Source organism: Ambystoma mexicanum, chromosome 2p (genome assembly GCF_040938575.1).
Source record: "Ambystoma mexicanum isolate Mex_15411 chromosome 2p, UKY_AmexF1_1, whole genome shotgun sequence".
NCBI lineage: Eukaryota > Metazoa > Chordata > Amphibia > Caudata > Ambystomatidae > Ambystoma > Ambystoma mexicanum.
The window spans coordinates 411039314-411065091 of NC_090923.1; the positions used below are offsets into that span (position 1 = coordinate 411039314).

Consider the following 25778-nt stretch of genomic DNA (forward strand, 5'->3'; position numbering starts at 1 on the left):
GATGGGGTATAGGCCTTACGCAACAAAGAGACATGGAGCAAGGGAACTGCAATGCATTAAAATATGACCTATATCAGTTTTGTAAAAAGAAACATGACCTAAGCAATACTTAAAGGGATAAAGCCTTTTATGATATTACCTACAACTCAAGCTGTTTGTACAAAGGTGTGTAATTCAGGCACTTTGATGTTATATGCATATTACAATTAGGAATTGTCTTTTATTGCAGATGTATTCTATGTTTTAAATGACTAACTAAAGGAACAATGCTGTAAGATCAATTCCTTTATAAAGTCGTAGAAATCTGAGATGACCTTCAATATCCTAACCACAGAACTCTATGTTGACTTGCAATATACATAGCTACACACTGTCATCCCATTTAATTTCTGGGCTCTAGCTTAATTTAACTTAAGATCTCTCTCATCTATGAACCGTTTTATGCATTAATATAAATTGCACTATGTAGAGAGATTCTTGCTTTCCTGTCGTGAACTCCGGCAGTGCAAAAACAAGCATACTTCCATGAATAGTTCTTTACTAATTACTAGCTTTAAAGTGTCACAGAAATATATTTCAGAAGAAAATAATTAAAATAATGTGCTTTAATTAAGTGCTGCTGTGACATCTGGTATTCTGCTCTGTGTCAGCTCAAGCAACAGTCATTGCGATATCACTAGCTACTGTAATAATGTATTAAAAGCATTACATCGCTTCTGCAACTTTAATCATTTATTACAGTTGCGTCATTTTCCTATTACAAATTAATTGTGAGGATACGAATACCCTGTAATTAGAACATTATTTACAGGCATTATACAGTTATTACAGTCTAACATGTATTCATAGAGCATTACTTACAGGTCATCGAGCTATATCAGGCCATTATTAAATAAAGGAACAATACACCACAGTGAATTATAAATCACAGAGAATGGTAAGTGGCAGTAATACTCTCCTTTGGGTGGGTGAGCAATGCGCATCAACACTGAACAAAAGTATTGGCAATCAAGAGGTACTTCTCTTTTTGCAATCCAGAACTTGGCTCCAGAAAATGTACAAAAAGTGTCTCGTTGATATTCTTTGATATTTACAAAACCCCACGCGCAGTGACAGAGGCCTGAAATGTATTACTTTAGTCTGCTCGGACTTGTTTCATATTTTATTTGCACCTCTTGCTTGACTATTGAGCTCTTCCTCAACTGCAAGTGTTGCCCCAGCCTTCCTAGGAAGAGCACGAGACTCTGGTGTGTGTTCTGATGTAGCTTAAGAAAGGTGAGGCGGGAGCAACCAAGAACATGTCTGTCTGCTGCAGGCCACCGCAGAAACAAGAACGCAATGATGCTCCAGCGGCTGATTCACAGCTATGTGCCAGAAAAAGGTGTTATTATCTCCATAGCTGCAGCAAAGAAATACCCACGGGGAGTTGAGAAATGTAGTGGGTAATTCGTAACGATGGATAATTACCTAACCCAGTAAAAGAATGAGAGAGAAAGTAATACTGGTGAGTGCCAGCGCAAGCGCTTCTTGAGAATAAACCTCCAGTCTCCAGGCAAGGTGTTAATTCTACAGCAGTCAGGTTTACATGGGTTTCAATAACAACACCATATGTCATAGTAAATTACGCCACAACAGTATCAGAATGGAATTAGTGGAGGGAAGTCTGCACTGGCGCCCACATGAAGTGGATACTTCGAAAACGAGACAAGAAGGGAGTAAATTGAGGGAGCTAATGAAGGAAAAGGGTGCAATCAAACATTACGGAAATCGTGAGGGGAGGAGCTAATTTTCCATTGTGCCTTAATGTGAATGAAAGGCGTAAAATACTTGAGAAAGGCTTTTTAACGCCCCACATTATTTAATCATTTGTAGGGCCATAAAAATGCTATAGCATTTGCGCAAATGCTACGGATCCCTACGGAGTCCGCCGGCTTTTTGCTCCAGCATAAAGTCATTGGACCCCGAAGGGACCCATATACATGCTGCCCTGACATGCTTGCGTGTACAGTTAAATTAATCACTGCCCAACATGATCTCATATCGGGCAGTGTTTACTTGTAACTGTGAATACTGCTTTTCAATGCCTGCAAGATAAGCAGCGTTCACTATTGAAAGTACTACATTTGCGCAACAGTGTGCAAAAGTGTAGGGCAAAAGCTGGCATACATACTTTTGGTCCTGCTCATTTACACTCTGCCGCTGTGAAAATGACTAAAATTTGCCGTTGGGCACCTGGCTATGCCTGAGTGAAAACTTACCAGGTCCCTGACATCAAATACATTTCAGAGCAACATGAGCTCCGATGTGAGAATGTAAGAATAAATATCAAAATGTAAAATGAAATGGAGGAAGGAAGACAACTGTGGGCATATTTAACACAACAAAACCCCTGAAATTCAGCAATCGCATTTCGAGCAAGTCCACCTTAACTATGCACTCCCTGTTGTGCAGTGTGTGACCACAATAATTACCTCATTGATGGCATTACTGGTGAAATCACTAATGATATTATACATGACATCACTTTTGACATCACTGATGGCGTCACTGTTTACAACATGCAGGACATCACTGTCACTGGTTTGATTAATTACATTTTGAAATATGACAACTCTGTTTTTTAACATAACAAATATGTACATATTTCATGCTAACACTTACACAGTACAATGTATTCTACACTTGTTTCTTTAAATGTAACGCGCGATATACAATTCTAAGTACATACAGACATTATTACAAAAAGAATAGTATGTATGTACTTTGGAAGGTAATCTGTTATAATGGAATAAAAATGCAGAATTTATTTTCAAGAAAGGGTCATGGCCATGTAGACATGGTGTGCTCCTGTGTAGCGCCCAACAGATCCTAAAACAAATATATTTTGTGTGATGGTTCTAGCCTCGAGAATAACCCATGAGATTGGCAGAGCATAGTGCAACTTCCAGGCCGAATCTGCGGAGGAAGAGTGCCTCTGATACTAGCCTTCTCACTGCTGGGGTGCCAGACCCTTCTTTCGTTATGCCCATTAATGTCCTTGCTAATCCTGGGCCAGGGAAAAGCCACCTTAGCCCCTATACCAACCCCTTAGTCCCCTTCAGTTCCCATGTACCTCTCCTTACCTCTCACAGGGCTTTGGTACCTTGCAGGATCTTCCTGGGACCGGGCCACACTTCCTCGGCTCCATGGGCTTCTCTCCTCTGCACTCATGGCTCTGCTGTATCTTCCTGGCTTCAAGATGCGGTCTGCCTTCACTCTGCAGGCTGGGAACTTGCTTGGCATACTCTTGCCCCTCTCTGCTTCACCACAGCTGTTGGTCGGCGTTCAAACCTCCCACGCTGGAGATCTTGGGTGCCAGCTGCTTTCCCCAACAGGACTGGATACCACTGCTACTGCCACTACTGCGCTTCTCGTTACGGCTGCGATTGGCTTTGTAGCCAGGCGTCTCTGATCTAACAGTCCTTTGTTCATTTTTATCCTTTGTATCCAGCCCCTTGCTGGGGAGGAAATTAGCCTTTCCCACCCCCCTAGGTGCTTTAGAGTAAGGTGAGTCCCATAGATAGACGTGCAATGTTCCAGGGGGGAGATGGCCGTGCTAAGAAACCCAGCACTAACACAATATTACTAAAATACAGATGTATAGATGCATGTAAAGAGACGCCATTTTTGTAGATATGGTATATACATTCAGTCCTGCATGACCGCGCGGTACACACAGGCCGAAGTGCTCATGGTACAAGGACTTGCGCTGCTAATTCCCATAGAAACTTCCCCTTGTTCCTTAACCTTTGCAAGTACTTGTTATTCCTAAAACGAAAGCGCCCTGCAGGGCGCGAGACAGCATCAAGCGCCTGACTGTAAACATTCATCACAGCCAGGCCAAACGCAGACCTCCAACCGCCACCCAGCCCCTCAGAAGATATGACACCCACAACCGGCCCAGTCCAAGACCTCTTATTTCCGCTATAGAAGGTGACCTAAGACCACCAACCATATACCCAGTAGCGTTAAAAGATCTGAAAGAATACCGCCATTTCATCTTATTTCATTATGACACACTTTGTAATATGAGGCACAGGGTGGAATAAATTATAGTCCAAAGTGAGGGTGGAAACCTTGGGTGCAGAGTGTGCGATATGAACTGAGCAAAGAATGTGTGGATCAGCACAATCGTGATCCTCCCCCTGTGCCAGTTCCCGAGTTGCCCAGGTGCACGCCATACTGATATGAGTAGCATTGTCTTTCAAAAGTAACTTATGAGGAAGACGACCTTCATTCCCTAGAGAGATGAGCCCAGCTGATCCCACTTGATGGAAGACGGACGGACGAAGTTGGGGCAAATTGCAGCCTGGCTTCCCCTATGGAGCAGGCCCATGTATAGGGTCTCACCAACCAGCCACGTGGATTTTCACTGTTTGTGATGATGATGGGTTGCCTTATAATCTTCTGCTTGTACTCGTTTTCAGCAGAACTTTCTTGAGCAGCAGATTTCTTTGGTTGCATCATTATTTTTGTGCTATTAAAACTTGTTATCCTTGCAAGAAATCTCTTGGCCTTTTTTCCCTAGCGGGTTGTATTTTTACTAGTGTGAGCATACAGGGGCGTGCCTTTACCCACTTTCTTCTTCTTTTGTTATCCTCATGCCTTCTTGGGGCCACCTCGTACCCGTGTTATCACGGTTAATGATCTTTATGTCTCCTGTGTTCTTCCTCGTCCTAGTACTTTTGATATAAGGCCATGTGTTACAACAATACATAGGCATGTTCTCAATGTAGTGGCTCTGGACATTAGGGAGGTCTAAGGAATGTTGGGGAGTGGCAACATTTATTGGGTTGTACCTCAGGTGACCGTCCTTATCCCCAGAGTGGAAGTTCCTCCCCATGAGATCCACCAGCATTAAACCACACCTGGGCGGTTTATTGGGTAGTGGCCTGACCTCCGTAGCCTCATGGAAAAGGGCTCCCCCCTGGGGAGAAGTGATGACACCTTGTGAATCATCCCAGGGTGGACCCCCTCACTGTGGTAGAAGTGCCCAATGATGCAACCATGAAGACGCAAGCAGGGGAAGACAACCAGATATTACAGGCAATCGTAGCTCTGAGGATCTCCATGGATACAAAGATGGATGCGGTAAAGACTGATGTAGGTCTGTTAAGACAAGACGTATGCTCTCTAGCTGCTATGGTTGGCCAAGACAGAGACAACGTTTGAAGATATGACAGCGGTCATGAGAGAACTGCAGTCCAAGATCCAGAACCAAAATCAAAAGTCAGAACACTAGGGGATAGGGCAGAAGACGCACAGGGAAAAGCAAGAAGAAATAATATCAGAGTTCTGGGACTACCGGAGGGTAAAGAGGGCAGAGTCCCCAACATCTACACAGAGAACTTGCTTCTTCAGGTAGTAGGACCCAGAATGCTGACACAAGAATTCACGGTTGAAAGAGCCCACAGGTCCCTATCCAGGATACCACCTCCGGGAGCCCCACCTAGACCAATAATAGCAAAACCTCTGAACTCTAAGGAAAGAGAGAGAATATTGGCCTTTTCTAGAGAAGGAGGGGAGATAAGGCAAGTCTGTGCAACTCTGGTAATTTACCATGACTACACTATGCAGGTGCAAAAGCAGAGGAGCCCATTCGTTCCAGCGAAAGACAGACTATGCCAGCAGGGATTGAAATGTATGCTGTTGTACCCAGCCAAGTACTATATAATAGGAAAGCTTATTTTTGAAAAAACCCTGAAGATGTCAACCAGTGGATGGACATGAGCAAGATGCCACCCATGGGCGAAAGAAGAGACAACAGTCGCAGAGAACCTGCTGGGCCCAGTCATCCGAGGAAGTTAACATAGGTCCCAAAACAAAGTAATGGTTCCAAAAGGGACTCGATATGTGTTACTGGTCGAGGCTGGCACGGATGGCACCGGTATGCCTCAGTTGAAACATTAGGCAGACAGGGTCAACCCCAAGTTACACCTGTATATTGGTCACCATTTCAAGGTGTCAAACTGTCAAGTGGCACTAGGTAATAGTGGGATGAATAACATATGGGCCTGAATAGCAGGGCACTATTGGGCTGAACAGTTAGGGTCTTTTGTTGTTTTTGGAATTTAAGTTACAGTATAGCTTGCTTTTGCATTGGGAGACAAGGCGGATGTGAGAGGGTGGTTATTGTGTCAGAGAGTATGAGATTGTTAGAGGGAGTTAGACACCGGGAGAAGGGGTTGGTGTTTGCACACCGGGCACTATCACTTGGACGAAGCTGGTGGATGGGACTCTGGGTACATGATGGGAGGATCATAATAAGTAAATGACTGAATCAATGAGGGTAGCTTCCTGGAATGCGAGGAGGCTGAATAGCTACATCAAACGCCACAGCGTGATAACATATTTGCACAGGAAGCAGGTGGGGATGGCTCTGCTGCAGGAAGCACACCTCACTGCCGGAAAACTGAACAACATTGTGGAGAAATGGGGTGGAGTTGGATACAGATCTACCTACTCCACATATGCCAGAGGCATGCGTGTATGGGTTGCTCCTTCAGTACCCTTCAGGCAAAGAGAGGTACAGACAGATGACAATGCGAGAATGGTTCTGGTGCACGGTTATGTGGATAGCTGGGAAATTTGCATCGTTAATGCTTATGTCCCTAACCATGATGCCACGAGTTTCTTTCGATTCTTGTACACCAGGTTGGCGCCACACAAAGGGATTATTTTAATCTTGCTGGAAACTTCAACTGCACTCTGAACCCTTGGTTAGATAGTTTGGACGATAAACACTCAATGCCTGTTAGTAGATCTGGAATTGGTGGATATTTGGCAGTCCCTCAACGGGAACAAAAGGGAATACTCGCATTATTCAGACCCACATAAGATCCATGCACGTATAGACTACCTATTCACCGGTCTTGAAACATTAGGGGAATTTACAGAGGGCACATATGAGGGCAGGATGATGTCAGACTATGCAGCGCTGTTCGCAAACTGGCCAATAAACATGTATCCCCGCCCCCTCTGGTCCCGACATGGAGGCTCAGGACGGACGCCCTTTGAGATGGTCCCTTTTGGGAGCATTTGGTGGACAAGATCGAGGAGTATTTCAGGGTTAATGAGGGTAGCGTGGAGAGAGGAGAAACACTATGGGATACATTCAAGGTGGTGATGAGGGGCGAAGCAATTGCCAGAGTGTGAGGAGTTAGGAAATAAGTATTAGGGCAGCTTTCGAGATCAGAAGCTTGGATCAAGCTTTTAGAAAACTTACAAGCGGAGGAAGGTGAAATTGAAGGTGAGCTGTTGGCACTTAGATTTGTATGGCAGACTGGCAGAGGCTAGGTAAATATGATTACCCAAAATACACTAAAGGTTACACAAACAGGGGGACATGCCAAGCAGAATGTTAGCCTGGCTTTGCCACAGGGAATTGCCATGACCAGTGATTGATGCACTGACCGACAAATGCAGACAGTTGTGCAGATCACAGAGGGAGATTAAAGCTATATATTTAACAGGTTTTGTAAAACATTGTACGATGAGAACAAGGAAGATGACAGTGGGGATATTGTGGAGACATTGTTCCAGATTGAATTTCTGCAGCTCAGTGAGCTTCAGGCAGAAGCCTTAGGGGTACCACTCATGGTGGAAGAACTTAGGGCGGTGATCTTTGACCTGCAAACTGGGAAACACCAGGAGGAGGTGGCCTGCCGGCAGAATTCTATAACAAAATTCTCTGATACGTTAACACCCAAGGCTACTAGAAACCTTCGAGGGAGCCTATGAACTGGGGATACTACTACCCAGTATGATAGAGTCCATAATAATACTGATGCCTAAACAAGATAAACCTACACAAAGTTGTGAGTCATATAGACCACTGTCAATGGTTAATCATGATTGTAAGATCCTCACAGCCCTTCTGACGAAAGGCTGAAAAGAGTAATTGGACTAATGTTACATCCAGATCACACTGGGGTACATCCAGGGCAGAACTACTGCTGGGAATTCGAGGAGATTTCACTCAGTAATAGATAGGTCCAGATTCAGGCTTGTGTTCATTCTTAACCTGACAGCCGTCTGTTGCCGGCCATGCCTCCCCCCAGCAAGAAAACCAGGACCTCGCCACCCACGAGGCAAAGCCTGCGGGGTAAAGGGTCTGGGTGTTGGGTACCCTGCAGGATGTTTGCCACCTGTAGGGGGAGAGCAAGGCAGTCCATTAAAAGCCTGTGGAGGGCCATTGGACTGTGAGACCAAAGCCTGTGCAGGAGAGGAGTGGGTGTGGAGAGTTTCACAGGGAAATTACTGTATCCCTGCTCCCGGCTGTGACTGCTAAGGACTGCTAAGAAAGAATGGCTACATTTTGTCAAAAGGCACCCACCCCACACTGACCACCCAGCACACCCACTATGAAAACTGTTGTCCCAAAACGCAGAATATTGACAGTGAGGTGAAACATTCCAACAGTCCCTCCTAAATATGAAAAGGCAAAGGGCGAGCCCAGTGGACCGATGAGACCTATGGGGAGGCAGATGCTTTGATCAAGGAGGTGCACCATTTTCTTGGCACAATGGACGTGTTTATCCACCTGGACCCCCGGCCCAACATGGAAGACTTTGTACAGCAAAGCCCTGTCAGTAGCTTTTCTCACCTGGGTATAGATGTAAAAGCCACAGCTGATGCCACAGTCTGCCCACTAATGCCAGGGACGTGCAGAGAAACTTGGACATGCTATCTGCTGGCTCACACAACTCTGAAGGAGGGATTAATGGCAACCATTCTTCCCTGACCTAAAAGCCTACATCGATAATTTCACCCTCACCTTCTGACATGCCGGTGCCCTGCCAGTGTGTGATGGAGTGCCTTGACACCCCACGATCTCGCTACCACTGTTGACAACATTGGAACAGGCATAGTTGCACCCATGATGGTCTCCATGGAGGAGCCCCACCACCCAAACCAGTAGATTACATGGCGGAGAGCTACTGGAGGACAAAGCCTGTAAGGGGGGTGTTCGGGGGGAAGCAACAACATTGACATGGGAATCAGCAACAAGGCTCATTTGCACTAACAGTGGCACCCAGAATAGTACAAACCTTCCCCGTTTATCCCTCCCTCTAGAGCCAGCCGTATTGCCCAACTGACCGGGTCTGCAAGGGGACACCTCTGAATGGGTGCAGTTGCAGTGCGGTTTTGTCTGAGTTGTCGATATTGAAGAATTTACTTGTGCAGCTCCTAGAAGCATATGGGAAAGGTGGGGGAAAGGAGGACCTGGGAGGGAACCTACCAACTGGTTCGGGGGGATTGAAGTGGGTCCTAGATCCCCCACAGCCAGTAGTACCCAATAATACAATTTCCTGGCCAGATATGACTAGAAAGAAATTGGATAAACTAGGGTTTATCAGAGTCACCAAAGAGTCTGCCAACCCAAAAAAAGCATTACTGGACAACGGGCACTTGGGCACTACCTCAGTTGTACTGCAAGCACCCAGCACCCTATACCGCTGATCCCAATTCCAACTCCAAATGGGGGCGCAGATGGTGCACTATGCACAGCCATTAAAATAGGGAAGATCTTCCCCAAAGCTGGGCGTGCAATCCCTGATTACACCCACAGAACTATTAAAACCAGCAAGGTGGCAGCGGTCTGTTTGGAGGGAACACTATATCTACACGGTGTCCCTAAACTGGCACCAACCCACTATGAACCTAAGGAAGCCCTTCGGAACAAATGTACTCACTGGTTCCAAACAGTTTGAGGGACTAAGATGTGTTAGGTTGTGCCACCGGGGGGAAAGAGCTTATGACTCAAGACAAATAGAATTTATGGTATTTAAGGTGCCAAGAGTGGGCCAGGGTATATTGGGTTTTGACAAGAGATTCCAAGCTCATGCAAAAAGTGTGATTGAAATCCGTGTCCACCCCCGAACATCTTCCCTGACCATGAACCATTAAGGTCTGTACTCTCTGGCATGAATGTAACGCCCCCCCCTAGGGAAAAGGTTCTATGGTAGTTTGGTCAGAAATGTTATCGCCCCAATCGATCAGGCATGTATTTCAAATCATACATCAATCGTTCTTATAAAAAAAATCCAATGCAACTTGCCAGAGTTGTTCTCACTTTAGCACTTGCAAAAACGATGGGTCGGGTACCGCCTTTTTGTGCTAATCTTATTCGTTGATCAATCGCCCTAAATTCAAGTGTGCTCATGGCACTAATTCTGATCGCCCACCCCTAACGCTGCATCACTAGATGCTCACAATGAACTCCACTTATTTTAATGACGTTAGTGTGCATCGTAACCAAACTTACCCTGTCATCACCAATGTCGTAACGTTATCTAACGCATAACAAGGAACATAAACACACACATCCAAAACAGGCGCAACACTTTTGTTTTTTTTCACACAAATTTGAAAACTGTTTATTTTGAAGAAAACAGCAATAGCCGGGAGCATAACAAGGGGCCTCATTACGACCCAGGCGGTAAGTTACCGCCTGGGTCGTACCTTTACCACCATGGCGTAAACTACGTTTACGCCATGGTGGTTGGCGGACTTACCGCCCCATTCCGAGGTTGGCGGGGCGGTAAGGCCCCAATCCCCATTTACCCTTCCCCATTCCCATTTTTGCCCCATAGGGCATAATGGGAGTGGGGAAGGCGTTAATTACGCCACCGTAAATTACAGTGGCGTAATTAACATCAAGGTCCCTTAGCGCCATGGATTTTAACACCTGCTAAAAGCAGGTGTTAAAACCTCCATGGCGCTAAGGGACCTCGGAATCAGGCGGTAAGGGTCGGCGCTGTTTACGCCGCCGTAAACCCCTTACCGCCTGAGTCGTAATGAGGCCCAAGTACTTTTAATTTTGACATAATGCTGAAAAGACGTAATTAAGTCCACAAAAACATGGCTAACTTTTTCCAATCGAGGTTATAGCTAGTGAACATTACGTGGTTCTCATTTTCTGTTTAAGTGTGAATGGTGATCTTATAATGCTGATTCCGTTCATCGATTGATTAATCCCAGTCTTTGCATTCTTCACAGAAAGTTATTATCGTCCATCGCCGATTACTGATCGACAGACAAGGCGTTCGATTACAGAGAAGAAATGAGTGGTTTAAATATCAATTGCAACACTTTCACATCTGCACGTTTTCAGAACATATAAGCTACCATGTTGCTCCTTAGAAATACAACCGCAAAAGGACCGATTGGTGTCTGGCAATCGTCCCAGATAATGATTATCACAGATGCGTCGTTGATCATACTTTACCCATGACAGGCACACATCGGTATAATATAACTATGTAAAATTGAGAATGCAAAAATATATTTTAGCACCCAATTTATGATTGTATGTACACAGTGCATTTTTATGTTAACTCTCAATTTAAGTTACAATTAAAACATCCAATGTCTATTCTTTGTGTCAAATTGAACATTCATCTGTCACGTTAATCAGGTAGCATAAAGCACACTTGCCATCCTCACTTGCATAAATATAATTGAAAACTTTGTTTACATTGGGCCTCATTCCAAGTGTGGCGGTCCGGAAAGAAGGGTGGCGGTAAGCTCACAGGCACCCTTGTTTCTGGACCGCTGCACTACGAGGTCTGTCCCTGCCCGTCGCTTTGGTCTCAGTAAACAGTCATCACGGAAGCACTGGTACTGTTCGCAACAGTGCCGGTGCTTCCGTCTTCCCACTCACATAGAGTCATATGCCACGGGAATGGGGAGTTACCAAATATGCCCCCCTGACTTCCTGCTCCGCAGGGACTTGTAGTGTCCCGATGCCACCGAGAAGTCAGGCGGAGGATTCGGTGTTTCCGAGTCAGCAGCAACCCATCGGTGGCACTGGCGGACTACCGCCGACCTCGGAATGAGGCCCATTCAGCCTTGTGTTTCCATTCTCCGTATGTGACGGATGACGAACCGCTTCGAAAGGCAGATCTCAGTAATAGAAACTTGACATTCCTCCCTAATCTTTCAATATAGTGAATTTTATCACCTTTGTGGATATTCAACACATTTTGGCCTTTAAATTGTTAGTGCAATGGACGCATAACAATGCAACCCTTCTTCCACGTTCTTAGCGTGTCAGAAGTGTTAGGGAGAATTCTTATAAATGGCTGATTTCCCCTACCTAAAGAGTCCCGCAGCAGCTTTGCTGGATTTCTAGGATTTATTTTTTTCACCTGGTAAGAGTGCGAGCCTTTTTTCTACTCTTACATGTGTTTTGTCGTGTGTGTTTTTCACTTTTTGTGTGATCCTGGGCATTGGAGCCTCACCTAATCCATGTGCACCACTTTTGTATGTTTTGCACAGCACCATCAGTGCAGTGACACAGGGTTGTCTTTGAGACTTCCCACTGACTCCCTTTTTCTGGGGCTGACTACTGTCCCCGAGAAACAGGTAAAGTTACCATTAACTTTATATAGTCACTTTAAACCACAGACCCAGTACACCCCATATTACATGGAGTATTGGAAAGGGTTAACTCTTATCCCTTTTTGTCTGTACATCTTGGAGCCTTGTTTCGCTCCCTTAACATTAAGACTTGGCTGGTGGCAGTGGTAACTACCCTTACTTTTCTACCGCGATTATCTTAGATAAACGTGGTATTGTTCCAGGCTATTATATTAGCCTTGAACATAAACCCGTTTGACCAAATACATTTTATTTTGGTTCCAGCTGGGTTTATTCACCATTTCTTTTTGTTAAAGCGATTCTCATGTTTTTCTCTGCGCGCCAAATCCGGGTATGATTCCTTTGTTTGCTTTCTTTTCGCGGGCTTCTGCACAGAAATGATAATCTAGGTAGGCAGGATGTGAGGGAGGGATCTTCAGACCCCTGCCATGAGTTCCCTAGGTAACCCAAGTCACACTCTTGTCTGATTGGCTAAGGGGACTGGCCTTGCCAGGCCAACCACCCTGCTGTGTGATTGACAGCTAGGCTGTATGAAGGGGGGAAAACTGCATAAAAAGAAGGTCTCTGGGACTGGAAGAGCAGAGTCGCCACTGGAACGAAAGAACCAACGAGGAACTGGAAGAAGAGGACCCCTACCAGGACTAAACCGCCCTGTGAAGCCCTGCTGCAGGTCCGAATCTCCGAATCCGACCACAGAGAAGATCCTCCAGGAAACTTCTTCCCTTGAGCTGGTGGGACCAACCAGTTTGCCCAAACTACAAGCCAGGACGCCTTCTCTGGTCGAATTTGCTGTACAGAGCTACAGTGGGCCGGATAGCCAGGAAGGTCGGACCCTGCTTAGATTTTAAGGAGCACACATTTTATTTGTTGTTTTGCTCTGCTGCTGATTTCTTCCCTGGAAGGTCGGACCCTGCTTAGATTTTAAGGAGCAGGGTCCCTGGGTGGCGCAGGACTCTCCAGTCTTCCTACTTCATGTCAGTCTGACAGTCGCTTCAGGAACCGTGAGCCTGCAGGAACCACCAGGAACGTCCGCCTCAGCTACAGCTCCCGCTCCGTTTTAAGGGACTGTGCAAATCCGGTTGTCCGTTGCGGTCAGCCACGGTGAAAGTGTTTGAAATCTTTCTCCAATCCGAGGGCTTGTCCTTCTCTTCTCTTTCAACTAACTTTTCTACCAACCAACTTCATCCGGAATCTGTGCCACGAACTTTACCGCGAAGTACCCTGAACTGTGTGATCTTGAGCAAAAGACTTTTGTCCTATTGACTTTGGCCCTAAGCCTTTTCTATCTGATCTCCTTACTGTAGTCTCTCTTGTTCAGATTGCCCTGAGTACGTACCTGTTGGTTTTGCCTAGTTTCAAATAACTTTGTCTTTCCCTCCCTTTTATACTGCTGGAGTGCCATTTTGCTCCCACTTCATTTTGTGCGCTTAACTTGTCTGGAATTTAAGGGAAGTGGTGTGGTGTATTTATGATTGTGATTTTTAACTTGTTTAGAATAGTGAAATGTTATACAACTGTTGAGTAAATATATATATATTCTTTTACTTAGAAACCTTGAGTCAGTGTTTGCCTGAACCATAGTAATTGCTGCCCCTTTGTGTAACTCAGTAATTGCTGCCCCTTTGTTTAACTCCTTGTACTGCTCGTTTACTCTTGAGATAAGTCTGGCTGCTCCGCTACTGCTACCACTATAACTGTGTAGTACAGGCTTGTACCAAAGGTGAAATTGTACTGTCACTGGTAGTCCTAATTGTGTGTGGTGTTCCCAAAAAGTACTGCATATAATTCTGCCTAACAGCAACACATGCCACAAAATTAATTATTAATATTAATGGCAGGCTGTGCAGTGAAAAAGAAAAACATGTTTCAAGTATCCAACATATGAAAATATTTACTTCCATTTCAACAGTATTAATGTGCCTGGTCCCACAACATTTACATATTCTTTCAAAGAGGACGATAGGCGAGGTGCAGACCAAAAAAAAAAATAATTAATAGTGTGGGGTCGTTTTTGGGGCAGAAGTGGGACACCTCTTTTCTGAAATAAACTGAATTTTAATACAAAAGCGGTGGGTTAATATATGTAGATGGCATGAACGGGCCGGGAAGGGAGAGGGGGGTAAGGGTCGATTTTGCGCCAGACTGGGTGGACTGTTACAGCCTGGGCAACACGCGATATGAGCAACAATAATAAGACAGAAAAGTTTACATCACTAAAATTCCAGCATGCCTCGAATGAGTGCCGTTTTTAAAGGCTTACTGGCTTCTGTGTATATCTAATCCAGCAATCATATCGATTTCTGCATGGATGCATTTGCGCCTGGTTGTCCTCCACATGTGGGCTAACACAGCAAGACGAATTCCTTCGCTCGTAATTTCAATGTTGGCTAACACTGTGCCACATAAACCTTTGGTCTATTGCTATCTGCAGCCACTTATCATGATTCCTACTTTCCAGTGAGGTTAAACTTAATTTTATTTATTTATTTATTCATTATTTGTAAAGCGCCTATACATAAAATGGTGTTTCAAAGCGCCACAAAACAAAAATAGGGGGGATCAGGGAAGAAAAAAAATCAATAACGCTCCTACTAGTCCTTGTATCAAGAAGTGCCAGGGGAGTATTTCTATAACAGTATATGTTAACAATTGTAATTGAGAGATGTTATAAGTCCCCTTTCTACGCAATGACATTGCACTGACCTTTACCAGGTGTTTGAGTTTTGTGATGATTCTGTTCTGCTCTCTCATGAATTGTTCCACATACTGAGTCCTTTGAAACATACAGTATTTTATAAATGCAAATTAACTTCCCTGAATGTATTACAGAACAAATGCTAATGCCTATCCTATTGTGGGAAATTCTGAAATCACATTGCGGTACCAAAGTATCAGCAATTGTCTCCTTGAGGAGAGGTGTACTACCCATTATTCTAAAATGAGTGTTCTATACCAATAAATTAAAATGTTTATGCATGTAGACAAAATGCAAGCGTCTCAAACTTGTTTTCCTTTTTTCAGGTCTGTTCCGTCTTGCTGTAGTGCTTCTCACATTAGGTGCAACATGGTACCTCACACGGTCGTATTTTGACTCATATTTGCAATCTAAAAATCTGAGAAATGTTTTCGGTAAGATGTGTTTCTTAAAAGTTAGCACAGCATTTGTTTGTATGGATTTGGCTCACTCAAGCCACATCACAATAATTGAAAGATAATTTTACAGTAACAATTTTAGATCAAATTATTTGAGCCAAAAATCCTAGTTGTACAAAATTAAAAATGGTAATCCGAATTAATTGGCTACTGGGTAGGCATAACATACAGATTTTCAGTTTATGTATTTTTCTGATCTCTTGTACGATTGAACTTTGATCTTTTCACTTCAGTCACCTTTTGCCTTCTACTGAGAAATGTCTGCCTTTCTTCTTTCCTTTCTGATATTTTGTTATGAGAAAAAAAACGGTTTATTCCATCAGACATTATTTTTGTGAAAGCACTGCAAATTAACAATGCAATGACAAACAAATGACAGGCGTTCAATCTTCAGCAATGGTGACCTTTTCATGCCATTTCTCTTTAGCTCATTACCATACCAAATGTACTATTTTCTGAAAAGGGGAAGAAGTGGCTATTATGTTATGTTTCTTCTGTTAAGTGCAGCTTACATGGGGCAATTAGGTGCAGAGATAATGAGGTGGACATCAGCACAAAAAACAGTAACAAACGAAAGCAGTCCTTCAAATGTAACATTTTTGGGTAGAAAGACATGTTTTAATTTGACGCCTACAGTTAAAGTGTTCATTTATAAATCCCAGGTTGAGTGGATTACTGCTCCACATTCTAGCTGCCTAAACAGGGAAAGATCTGGCAGAATTGTTTCATACCTATATGTAGGACCGTTGAGTAGAAATGTATGTCTGAACGAACAGAACAGTTGGGTTGATGTTTTACAAAGCTATTCGATTAAAAGGAGGAGCATGTTCCATAGATGGCTTTATGGACCAAGGACAAAGTCTTGAATTTGATATGCTTGCAAGTGTGTCCTTTCCAGATTACGCAAAACAAAAGAGGTGATGGCTGGGAGGTTTGGAATGAATCCTAACCTCTGGCATTGCTCCGGGCAACCCTCCAGACCATCTTTCTTCACCTGCCAAGCCATTACAAAAGGGAAAAGACCATATGCAAAACAGGCTTGATCCCACCCCAAAAGGGGTAGTCCAGCACAAACTGCTTGGTCACATCCTTTCTGCACGATACCACAAGCATCCCCAAACATGTTTCAGCCCTGTTGGGCCTCATCGGTAAGGCATAGCTTGGGTCTCTAGGCCCAGCAGGCACGGGACCCACGTCTGGGCATACCCGTCCCACTAGAGATGACTTCTGCATAATAAAAGAGGTGATGGCTGGAAGGTTTGGATTGAATCCTAACCTCTGGCATTGCTCTGGGCAACCCTACAGACCATCGTTCTTTGCCTGCCAAGCCATTACAAAAGGGGAAAGACCATATGAAAATCAGACTTGGTCCCACCCCAAAAGGAGCAGTCCAACCCAAACTGCTTGGTACATCCCTTCTGCACGAGACCACAAGCATCCCCAAACATATTTCAGCATTGTTGGGCCTCATCAGTGAGGAGTACCTTGGGTGTCTAGGCCCAGCAGTACCTGTCTGATTTGCATACGCCTGGACCCCTTTTGCAATGGTGCAGGCAGGCTAAAAAACAGTGGTGTGCAACATTGCCCAGAGCAATGCCAGTTGTTCAGATTCATTCAAAACCTTCCAGCCATCACTGTTGTGGTTGCAGTTTGTCTCACTATGTGAGAGGGTATGCCCAGGCGTGGGTCCCTTGTTTGCTGCACCATTGGGAACCAAGCTGCACCTCAATGAGGTGGCCCAACAAAGCCGAAACATGTCTGGTGTTGCTTGTGTTTCCATGCAGAGGGGACCTGGCCAAGCAGGGTCGGACTGGGACAAGAAATAGGCCGGACACCAAAAATAAAGTGGCCCACCCCTCGCCTCAAAAAAGTGGCCCACCCCTCGCCCTCAAACCATCATCCGTGAATCGCGTCAATTCACGACTTTACAGAAAATGCTACGTATGGAGGGTTCATGTGTCTGTTACATTACAACGCAACTCATAAAATAACATTACTTTGCATACAGTTCTGTGGCAGGGTCTGTCCACAGCTCTGAGGCGCAGGAGTGGCATGAACCAACCTACCCCACTGCGGTTTTGGGACCTGCTGCAAGTCAATGCTTATACAGGGCTCCGCATCCCCATCAGGGAAGGAGGGTTAGGGTGACGATGGTTGTATCGGAGGGGGCGTGGGGTAGGGAAACCGGAATGAGGTTTAGGGAGAGTTTATGGATAGGTCAGGGATGTTAGGGTAAGGTTTTGATCACTGCACATGCTTCCAGCTAGCTGTTACACTCATAGATACACACGTCTCTGTTTCTGACTCTACACACATATACAATATCACTATAGTAGTATACAAAGGCACAGCAACATAATAAACACACATAGGTAGTGCAGCACTTAGGTTAGTTGTCACCGGAGTGTCCCTTGTTGTCTCCTGCGATTTCGTTGTGCCAGGATGTGTCATAGTAGCTGTTCAAATGCAGCAATAAAGTGCTACAATTAGTGCACATATCAAACACTGCCACATGTTGCTGTTCACATGCTTGTACACATGCAAGAGATTTAGAGAGGCCGTACGCACGTGGCTACTAAAATGCACAGTAGGGCCGCATGTGGCTCTGTTAAGTGGTGATAAAGTGTTAGTGCATGCAGGAGTAAGCAGTAATAGTAACGCCTTAGAAATGTGTTCCGAATTGTGTCTACAGCTAGCAAACCGGCCCGCTCCCCAATGATTTATGGTGCTGCGCATGGCTGGGAAGCGCTGATTAGTGTTACGTGGCATGCAGTGTCTTACTGGTGCAGTTACTTTTGTAGGAAGCAGGTGCCGGTTGTCTCTGTCTGGTGGGGCTGGCTGGGCCCCCTGCGCGACCCCACTGCTCCCCGTGGTTATGAAGAGCGCTGCAGCACTCATATGTGTCAGGCGAGGGGCCGGGATGTCGATCCGGTGGGGCGTGGCCCCTCGCAATGATATGAAGCCAGAGTTGCTCTGAGACATGTCTTCTCAGCAAGAGGACTTGAGCACAAGCGCTCTGCCTTTGTTCCTGCGCACAGGTGATGACGTGCCACTCCCAACGTGGCCTTCCTGTAGTTCTGGGGCCAGGTGCTGCTGGAAAACATAGTTTGGTAGGCGGTTGCCATTACAAAAAGGGCAGAGCGAAGTCTTCTAAAAGTCTGGATTGTCCATTTGGGCTTCATTTTAGTTGTTGCTGTGTCTTTGGCACTATTACAATATCTTTGGCCTGACTATTGTTGCTTGCTTGCCTTTCTTACTTGTTGGGTGGCACCTCTCCTTGACCCGCAGCCCTATCATCTGTGCAAAGTCTTTTTCTTTTGCAAGTCATGTAGCTGGCCTGGACTCAAAATTTGATGATGCACAAAGATGTAAAGCTGAATGATTCATATATTGTCCCCACTGATGTTAACACTGTCTTGATGAACGGTACCGTCTTCACAGAAACTTTATGATTCTAAGTACTGTGTCACCCTTCCCACTTTAGTCTTTGATTGGACACATCATCATGGTTTCAGAGTACATGTTGTATTGCGCATTTCAACTGAACCAATGTAAGGTCCTAGTGATTGAAGTGATGATGGTCAATTGTGAATCTGCAGGTGCCATACAGTAAGTTGTTAGTTGATGACTTATCCAAACTTAAATGTTGTGTTTTACTTGAAAAGACGATATTAGGCTGTTTGCCTTCAAGAAATGTGGTTTGGCAAAGCAATGTAAGAGCATTGTTGCATGCATTGACAAGCTGGCTCTAAAGTCTTCGTGGAAACCTGAAAAATCACTCAATCAAGAGGTCCTTCAACAATGCTCTTTTTTTGTGCAATGAAGTCGATTATGTCAGAATTTTGCAATTGGACAAGCAAATTCCGCTCCACAGACATGAGCATTAAGGCTTCGAGGTTGTCCTGGCTGAGGTGGTTTTTCTTAGGAGGGTTTTAATATTCTTAAATTTTGAAAAAGTTCTTTCACATCCTACCTGTGTGCAAGATAAGGTCAAGATGAACTTGTATGCCAAATACAATTGCCTTTAAGCACTACTAAAAAGTTTTTTTTTTGTTGAATATTTTTATTTTAAAATCAAACAAACACACTACAACTGTTTCAAAACATAGAAAGCATCATAGTCCAGCACATTTTCATTAGAACTCCCCAACTCCCTCCCCCCCTTAAACTAGAGCCGGTTCTCACATGTCATTTACAGGAGCATCATTGGGTAGCACAGTACTTAGGCAGTCATCATCCTGGTCCTCTGTTCCGTTGTTACCCTGGTGAGGGTTTGCCATAGAGGCCACCAATTGCCGCCAGGCCAGCAAGGGCCCTACTTCCTCCTCGCCCCCCCTGGTGACCGCTTCAAACCAGACTACAGATTCAGCTTCCGCCCACCTCAAGAGGTCCGTCCACCATAGCTCCACCCTAGGTCTGTGGGCCGCCTTCCAGCCCATGGCAATCCTAAGTTTGGCCAAAACATAAGCCAGGTCCTTCATCTTGCTTATGTGTTTTGAATGCCGGTGTCTAGGGAAAAGCCCAAGCATGCATGACCAGGCCGATTCCACATCCAGCACCCCCCCCCCCCCCACCAGCCAGTTTCGTCTTGACCTCGTCCCAAAATCTGTGCACCTCCGGGCAAGCCCAAAACATGTGTAGCAGTCCCGCATTCACCACCCCACACCTGGGGCATTGCTGCGTAGCTGGTCCCCCAAACTTTGCAATCTTCCCAGGGGTTAAATAAGCCCTGTGGGTAACATACAATTGAAGCTGTTGGAATCTCGCATTTCGGGACACCTTTTTGTGGTACCTCTGGGCCCGTTCCCATTGCCCGTCCGTCATGGGTCCTCCCACCTCCTCCTCCCAATCTGGTCTCAATTGAAGCAACTCTTTCCCTGCCCTTACTCGCAGGAGCTAGTATATCCTCGATATTTCGTGCCCGCCCTCCGATACATCATACATGCTTTCCAGGGAGGCGTCAGGGTCTTCCGCTAGCACAGTCTCAGGCCATCTTTCTCTAGTCTTTTTCACAAGCCTAGTGTAGGTTATATATTGGCCACCATGTACCCCCGTCTCTTCCTGCAACCTCTGAAAGTCCACTGCCTCCCCTTCCTGCCATATGTCCCCGAGGGTGGCGAGGCCTACCTGTTCCCAGTATCTACGGACCGATTCAAGTAGTTGAGAGTCGCTCCCGCACAGCGCCGCCAAAGGGGCCTGCTGAGAGTACGGCTCCGAGTCTCCCCCAATCATCCATGTCCTGTGCCAGATCTCCCAGCCCAGCCTCAGTAGCCGCCCCTTGCCCACCAGTTTGTCTCTGCACAACCACACCACTTCCATCAAAAAGTATGGGGCTGTGTCTCCACACAGAAGCCTAGCTCCCCCCGAGTCTTCAGCTGAAAGCCACCTGGCCACGTACTGCAGCTGCCCCGCCAGGCCTATCCCCCCCTGTCTCATGGGTTCTGGAGCTTCCACAGAGCAACCCTATTCCTAGAGCTGCCCCACACGAAACCCCTACACACGCTATGGAGTTTCGCGAATAGGCTCCTGGGTATCAAAAACGGGACGTTTACAAAAAAGTGCAAGAGTCTAGGCAGGACCACCATCTTGAGCAAGGCCGCCCTCCCCATCATGGTCAGGGGCAATCTAGACCAGAATACCATGCTGTTCTTGATCCCTTCTATCGCCTTTTCCATGTTATGCTTGTGTTCTGCCTCGATCTTCTGGTAAATATTTATTCCCAAATACCTAAATGTCACGGGCTGCCATGGTATTGGCAGGACAGGCAGCCTCTGTACCGGGACATTCCTATATCTGCCAAAAGGGAACAGACTAGACTTTCCAGGGTTCACCGATATGCCCGAGAGGATGGCGTACCGTTCTATTACCTCTAGCACATACTGTAGGTTTTCTTCTGGATAACGCAAATAAAGGAGCATGTCATCCGCATATAATGATATCAGATGCTCTCCACTGACAGTGCTTATGCCCACCTCCCCATATTGTTGTCGCAGGCATATTGCCAGAGGCTCTAATGCCAGTATATATAGCATGGGTGACCAGGGGCATCCCTGTCTGGTCCCCCTGCAAAGCCGCCAAGAATCTGAGACTGTGGACCCTATTTAGACTCTCGCCATCGGGGTGCTATAAAACAACTGGACCCATCTGAGGTATCCAGGTCCCATTCTGTACCCCTTCAGGACCGCTTTCAGCCAGGGTCATCGTACCGAGTCGAAGGCCTTGACCGCGTCTAACGACACTATAGCCAACTCGCCCGTGTCTTCCTCGGTTTGGTCTATGATATGGTGTAGCCTCTTGTGGTTATCGGTGATGTTCCTGCCTGGGACATATCCCGTCAGATCTGGGTGTATCAGTTTCTTAATCACCTTCTTCAATCTATTAGCCAGCACCGCCGTGAGTATTTTGCTGTCCTGGTTAAGCAACGGTCAACGGCCACCGGTCTGTAAGACCCGCACTCCACGGCCGGCTTGCCTGGTTTCAAGAGTGGGATGATTACAGCCTCACGGAGGGACAATGGGAGTTCCCCCTGCTTATAGGCCTTGTTGAAAGTGGCAAGCAGTGGCTGAAGCAACTCTTGCTTGTATGTTTTGTAGAACTCGCTGGGCAGCCCATCCGAACCCGGCACCTTGCAAGTGGGCAAGTTCTGAATCACTACCTCCAGCTCATCCGAGGTGACGGGTGCGTCTAATTCGGTGCGTTCTAGATCATCCAAGGTGGGCAGCTCTATGTCCTCCAATGTGTCCAGTATGTCTTGAAACATATCCTCCCCCGTGTCCTCATACAAGTGTCTGTAAAACTTATGGAATTCCTCATTTACCTCTTTCTGGGTGTTGCATATGCAACCTCTCTCATCCTTAATCTCAGTAATCACCGAGTGGGTGGTCTCACTCTTATACAGCCAGGCCAGCAGTCTTGCCGGCTTGTCGCCCCCTGCGTGTATCCTCTCCGTATATATTTCCTGTAATTGAGTCTGCATAGTCTATCCCAGAGTGCGCTGTAGGACAACTGTAGCTCCTTTACTTTGGTTCTGTTATCATGAGCGGTGCTCTCGCAACGCGCGAGATCCTCTAGCTCCCTTTCCACCTCGTGGAGTTCCCTTTCGACACCCCCCCTGTAGCCCCTTAGCTTGGGAAATGGCTACCCCGCGTACCACCACCTTAAACGCTTCCCACAGTGTGCCCACAGAGCTTACGCTTCCCGTATTTATATCAAAGTATTCTTCGATGGCATCCCTCAGGCCCTCCCGACACCCCTCATCCGGCAGAGCCTCGGTCCTGAGTCTCCATGTAGGGATTCGCGGTCTTGGGGGTTGGTGTCTCCAGTCTACCACCAAGGGCGAGTGGTCAGATAGAAGGAGCGGAATACAAGGCCTGAGTACTATGTCTCTCACTATCTCGGCTGTTACAAACATGTAGTCTAACCTTGTGTGCAAATCATATGGCGCTGCGTAGTGTGAATACTGCCTATCCGTGGGATGCAGCCTTCTCCATGCATCCTCTAGGCCTAGGTCTTTCAGTAAGGTACCCAGTGCTTTAGCCGCTGGTGCCGTTTTCCCTGCCCTGTCTTTGGACCTGTCCATTCTGGGATCCACGGTACAGTTAAAGTCCCCCCCTCCCGCACTACCGTACCCCATGCCAGGGGGCCAAGTTTACCATAGAGGGTCCTAAAGTAAGCTGCTGTGTCGTTATTGGGGGCATACAAATTTATGATGTGCACTTCTCTGTTTTCCAGGAGACCCGTTTCCACCACCATTCTACCCTCCGGGTCCACCGTAGAATCAAGCATCCGAAACGGCACATGAGGCGCCACCCAAGTAATAACCCCTCTAGCATACGCAGAGTACGCCGCCCCCACAACATTGCCCTTCCATTTCCTCCTGACCACCTCCAGCCTTTCCCTAGTGAGGTGGGTCTCCTGCAGCAGGGCTATGTCTACGCGCATCCTCTTTAAGTACAACATCACTTTGTTACGTTTCAGGTAGCTGTTAAGGCCCCGTACATTCCAGGTCACAATTCTGAGATTACCCGATGCCATCCGGTCGGACTATCACCATCCCATCCCTCCCCATGTTGGGTCATTCCCTGGCTCTCTCCCTTCTATTCACAAACAATTCCCCCCTCCCCAACTTCACATCACTGCACCCAACTCCCCCCCCACCCCGCCAACCCCCAACAACAGCCCAGCTCCATCCCTGGATCTCAGGCCTACCCACGTCTGGACCCGTCTCGTGTCCGAGGACGAGGACCCCGCGGGGTGTCACCAATCTAACAGTGACCTAACTACGTGTACTACTATTGGGTGCAGAGGGTGCTCCCCAGGAGCTCCCAGTCGTCTATTTAGGAGAAGTGCATTCAACAGGACCCGCCGGCAGATACCATGACTTCCTCCCCACAAGCACAATATCGTACTATATTCCAGTCCCAATGTCATAACTATGGCCTCACGGGTGCCTCTGCAACTCGTTACTTATCTCCAGCCGCTTCTGTCTGGGCATCCGATTCCTGGGGTCGACCTTGCATATCCAACCACTCCATCACTTCGGTCGGCGTCTCAAAGAAGAGGGATCTGTTCTTATAAAACACCTTTAACCTGGCGGGGAAGAGCAACATGTAGCGGTGGCCTGCTTCTCTAAGCCTCCTTTTCACCGTTCCAAAGTTCATTCGACTCCGCTGTACGAGCAGCGTATAATCCGGATACGCCGTTTTCGCTGACCCCCTTTCTATCGTACCTCCTTTTCGGAAAAATTTGAGAATCTTTTCACGGTCACGATAGTTCAAGATCTTAGCGATCAACGGCCGCGGGGGGGCTCCTGGGGCCGGTCTCCTGGTCAGGGCCCTATGTGCCCTTTCAACCGCGAACCCCTGGGTCAGCTCCCCACCTGTAATCTCCTGCAAGAGCATGGTTTCAACGTAATCCGTGGGGTTCGATCCTTCCATTCCCTCCGGAATACCCACTGTGTGAATGTTGTTGCGCCTGGCGCGCCCCTCCGCCTGCTCTGCTCTGTCGTCCAAATTGCCCACTCGTTGCACGAGGGCATGAATCTCCTTAGCGTGTGCATTGCACGCCTCCGTGGTCGGGGCCAACTCCTTCTCCAGTTCCCCAGTGCGCTCCGCGATCATTCGCACGTCCTGGCGCAACAGGTTCACCTCTTCTCGGACCGCTCCGATCTTAAGGTCTAGGCCCTCCTGCAGCTCTTTCATGGCCAGGCCTAACTTCGTCTCCCAAGCCACCTTCAAGTCGGCAATTGCTGCCAGCACCTCCTGGATAGTACCCGGTGGGTCCGTCGCCGCCGCGGGGGCTTCTTTGCTCTTGCTCCCTTCCGCGTCCGAAGGCGACCTAGCGTAGGCCTCCATCGTGGGCTGTTTGATCCGGGGTCGCACCACCTTGGAGGACATCCTGCTGCGTTGGTTGGGCCCACACGCCCAGCTGTATCTTCAACGCTGCGGAGCGCCTTGTGGGGTTCGCTCGCCGGCCCGTTCACAGCAGGGTTCCGCTGAACTCGGGTTCACTCTGCTGGATCCAGGGCCTCCTCAGTGGGGCTCGCACTTATGTTCTAGCCTCCAGCCAGAGGCGCATGCGACGCGTCTATCTGGTTGGGCTCGCCCACGCTCCGGACAACTTTGTCTTCCTCAGCTCCACTGACCATTTATGGCCCTTTGTCCACAGGCGGCCATCTTGGGTGCTGCCCTTCCACTGCGTGACCGTCTCCTTCTTCGAAGTCTAGTTCTGTGGATATGCAGTCTCGCTGGTGGGGAGGGCACTCACCATGTGCCCCCCACTTTCATGCACCCTTGGATGCACCGTGGGCTCGAAAGTCCGCCGAAAACCATCACTTCTTCCCAGGATCAAGATCGGATCATCGGGAGCTCCTCCAAGGAACGTCCTCTCACGTAGCCATCAAGCCACGCCCCCCAAGCACTACTAAAAAGTTCATACTTTTTTAAAATTGCATAGCAACATACTGCACAGTTACGGCATGTATTGCATTTCTGTACTAAATGTTTAGGTAGCTCACCATATTCTTCTTGTAGTGCTGGATCTTCACTATGTAGGGCGTCAAAGGCATACTCTTCTGGTAGTGTCCTCTTCAGTTTAGTCCACTTGGTTGCAAAGTCTGAGAGTTCTTCCCTAACCCCCTGTACCGTTATGGAGTTATCCAGTCTTTCAAGCAAGGAACACATTTTTATAAGAGCATTGTCGGG

The 25778-nt window shown here is 46.9% G+C and overlaps 1 protein-coding gene across 1 annotated transcript in view; it reads left to right on the forward strand.

Moving 5' to 3' along the window:
- The window catches only part of FAM3D (FAM3 metabolism regulating signaling molecule D), a 550272-nt gene that overhangs the window by 238716 nt on the left and 285778 nt on the right, over positions 1–25778 (forward strand). The window contains exon 4 of the mRNA XM_069643754.1: positions 15445–15552. Coding sequence (XP_069499855.1) covers positions 15445–15552 — 108 coding nt within the window. The remainder of the gene's footprint in view (positions 1–15444; positions 15553–25778) is intronic.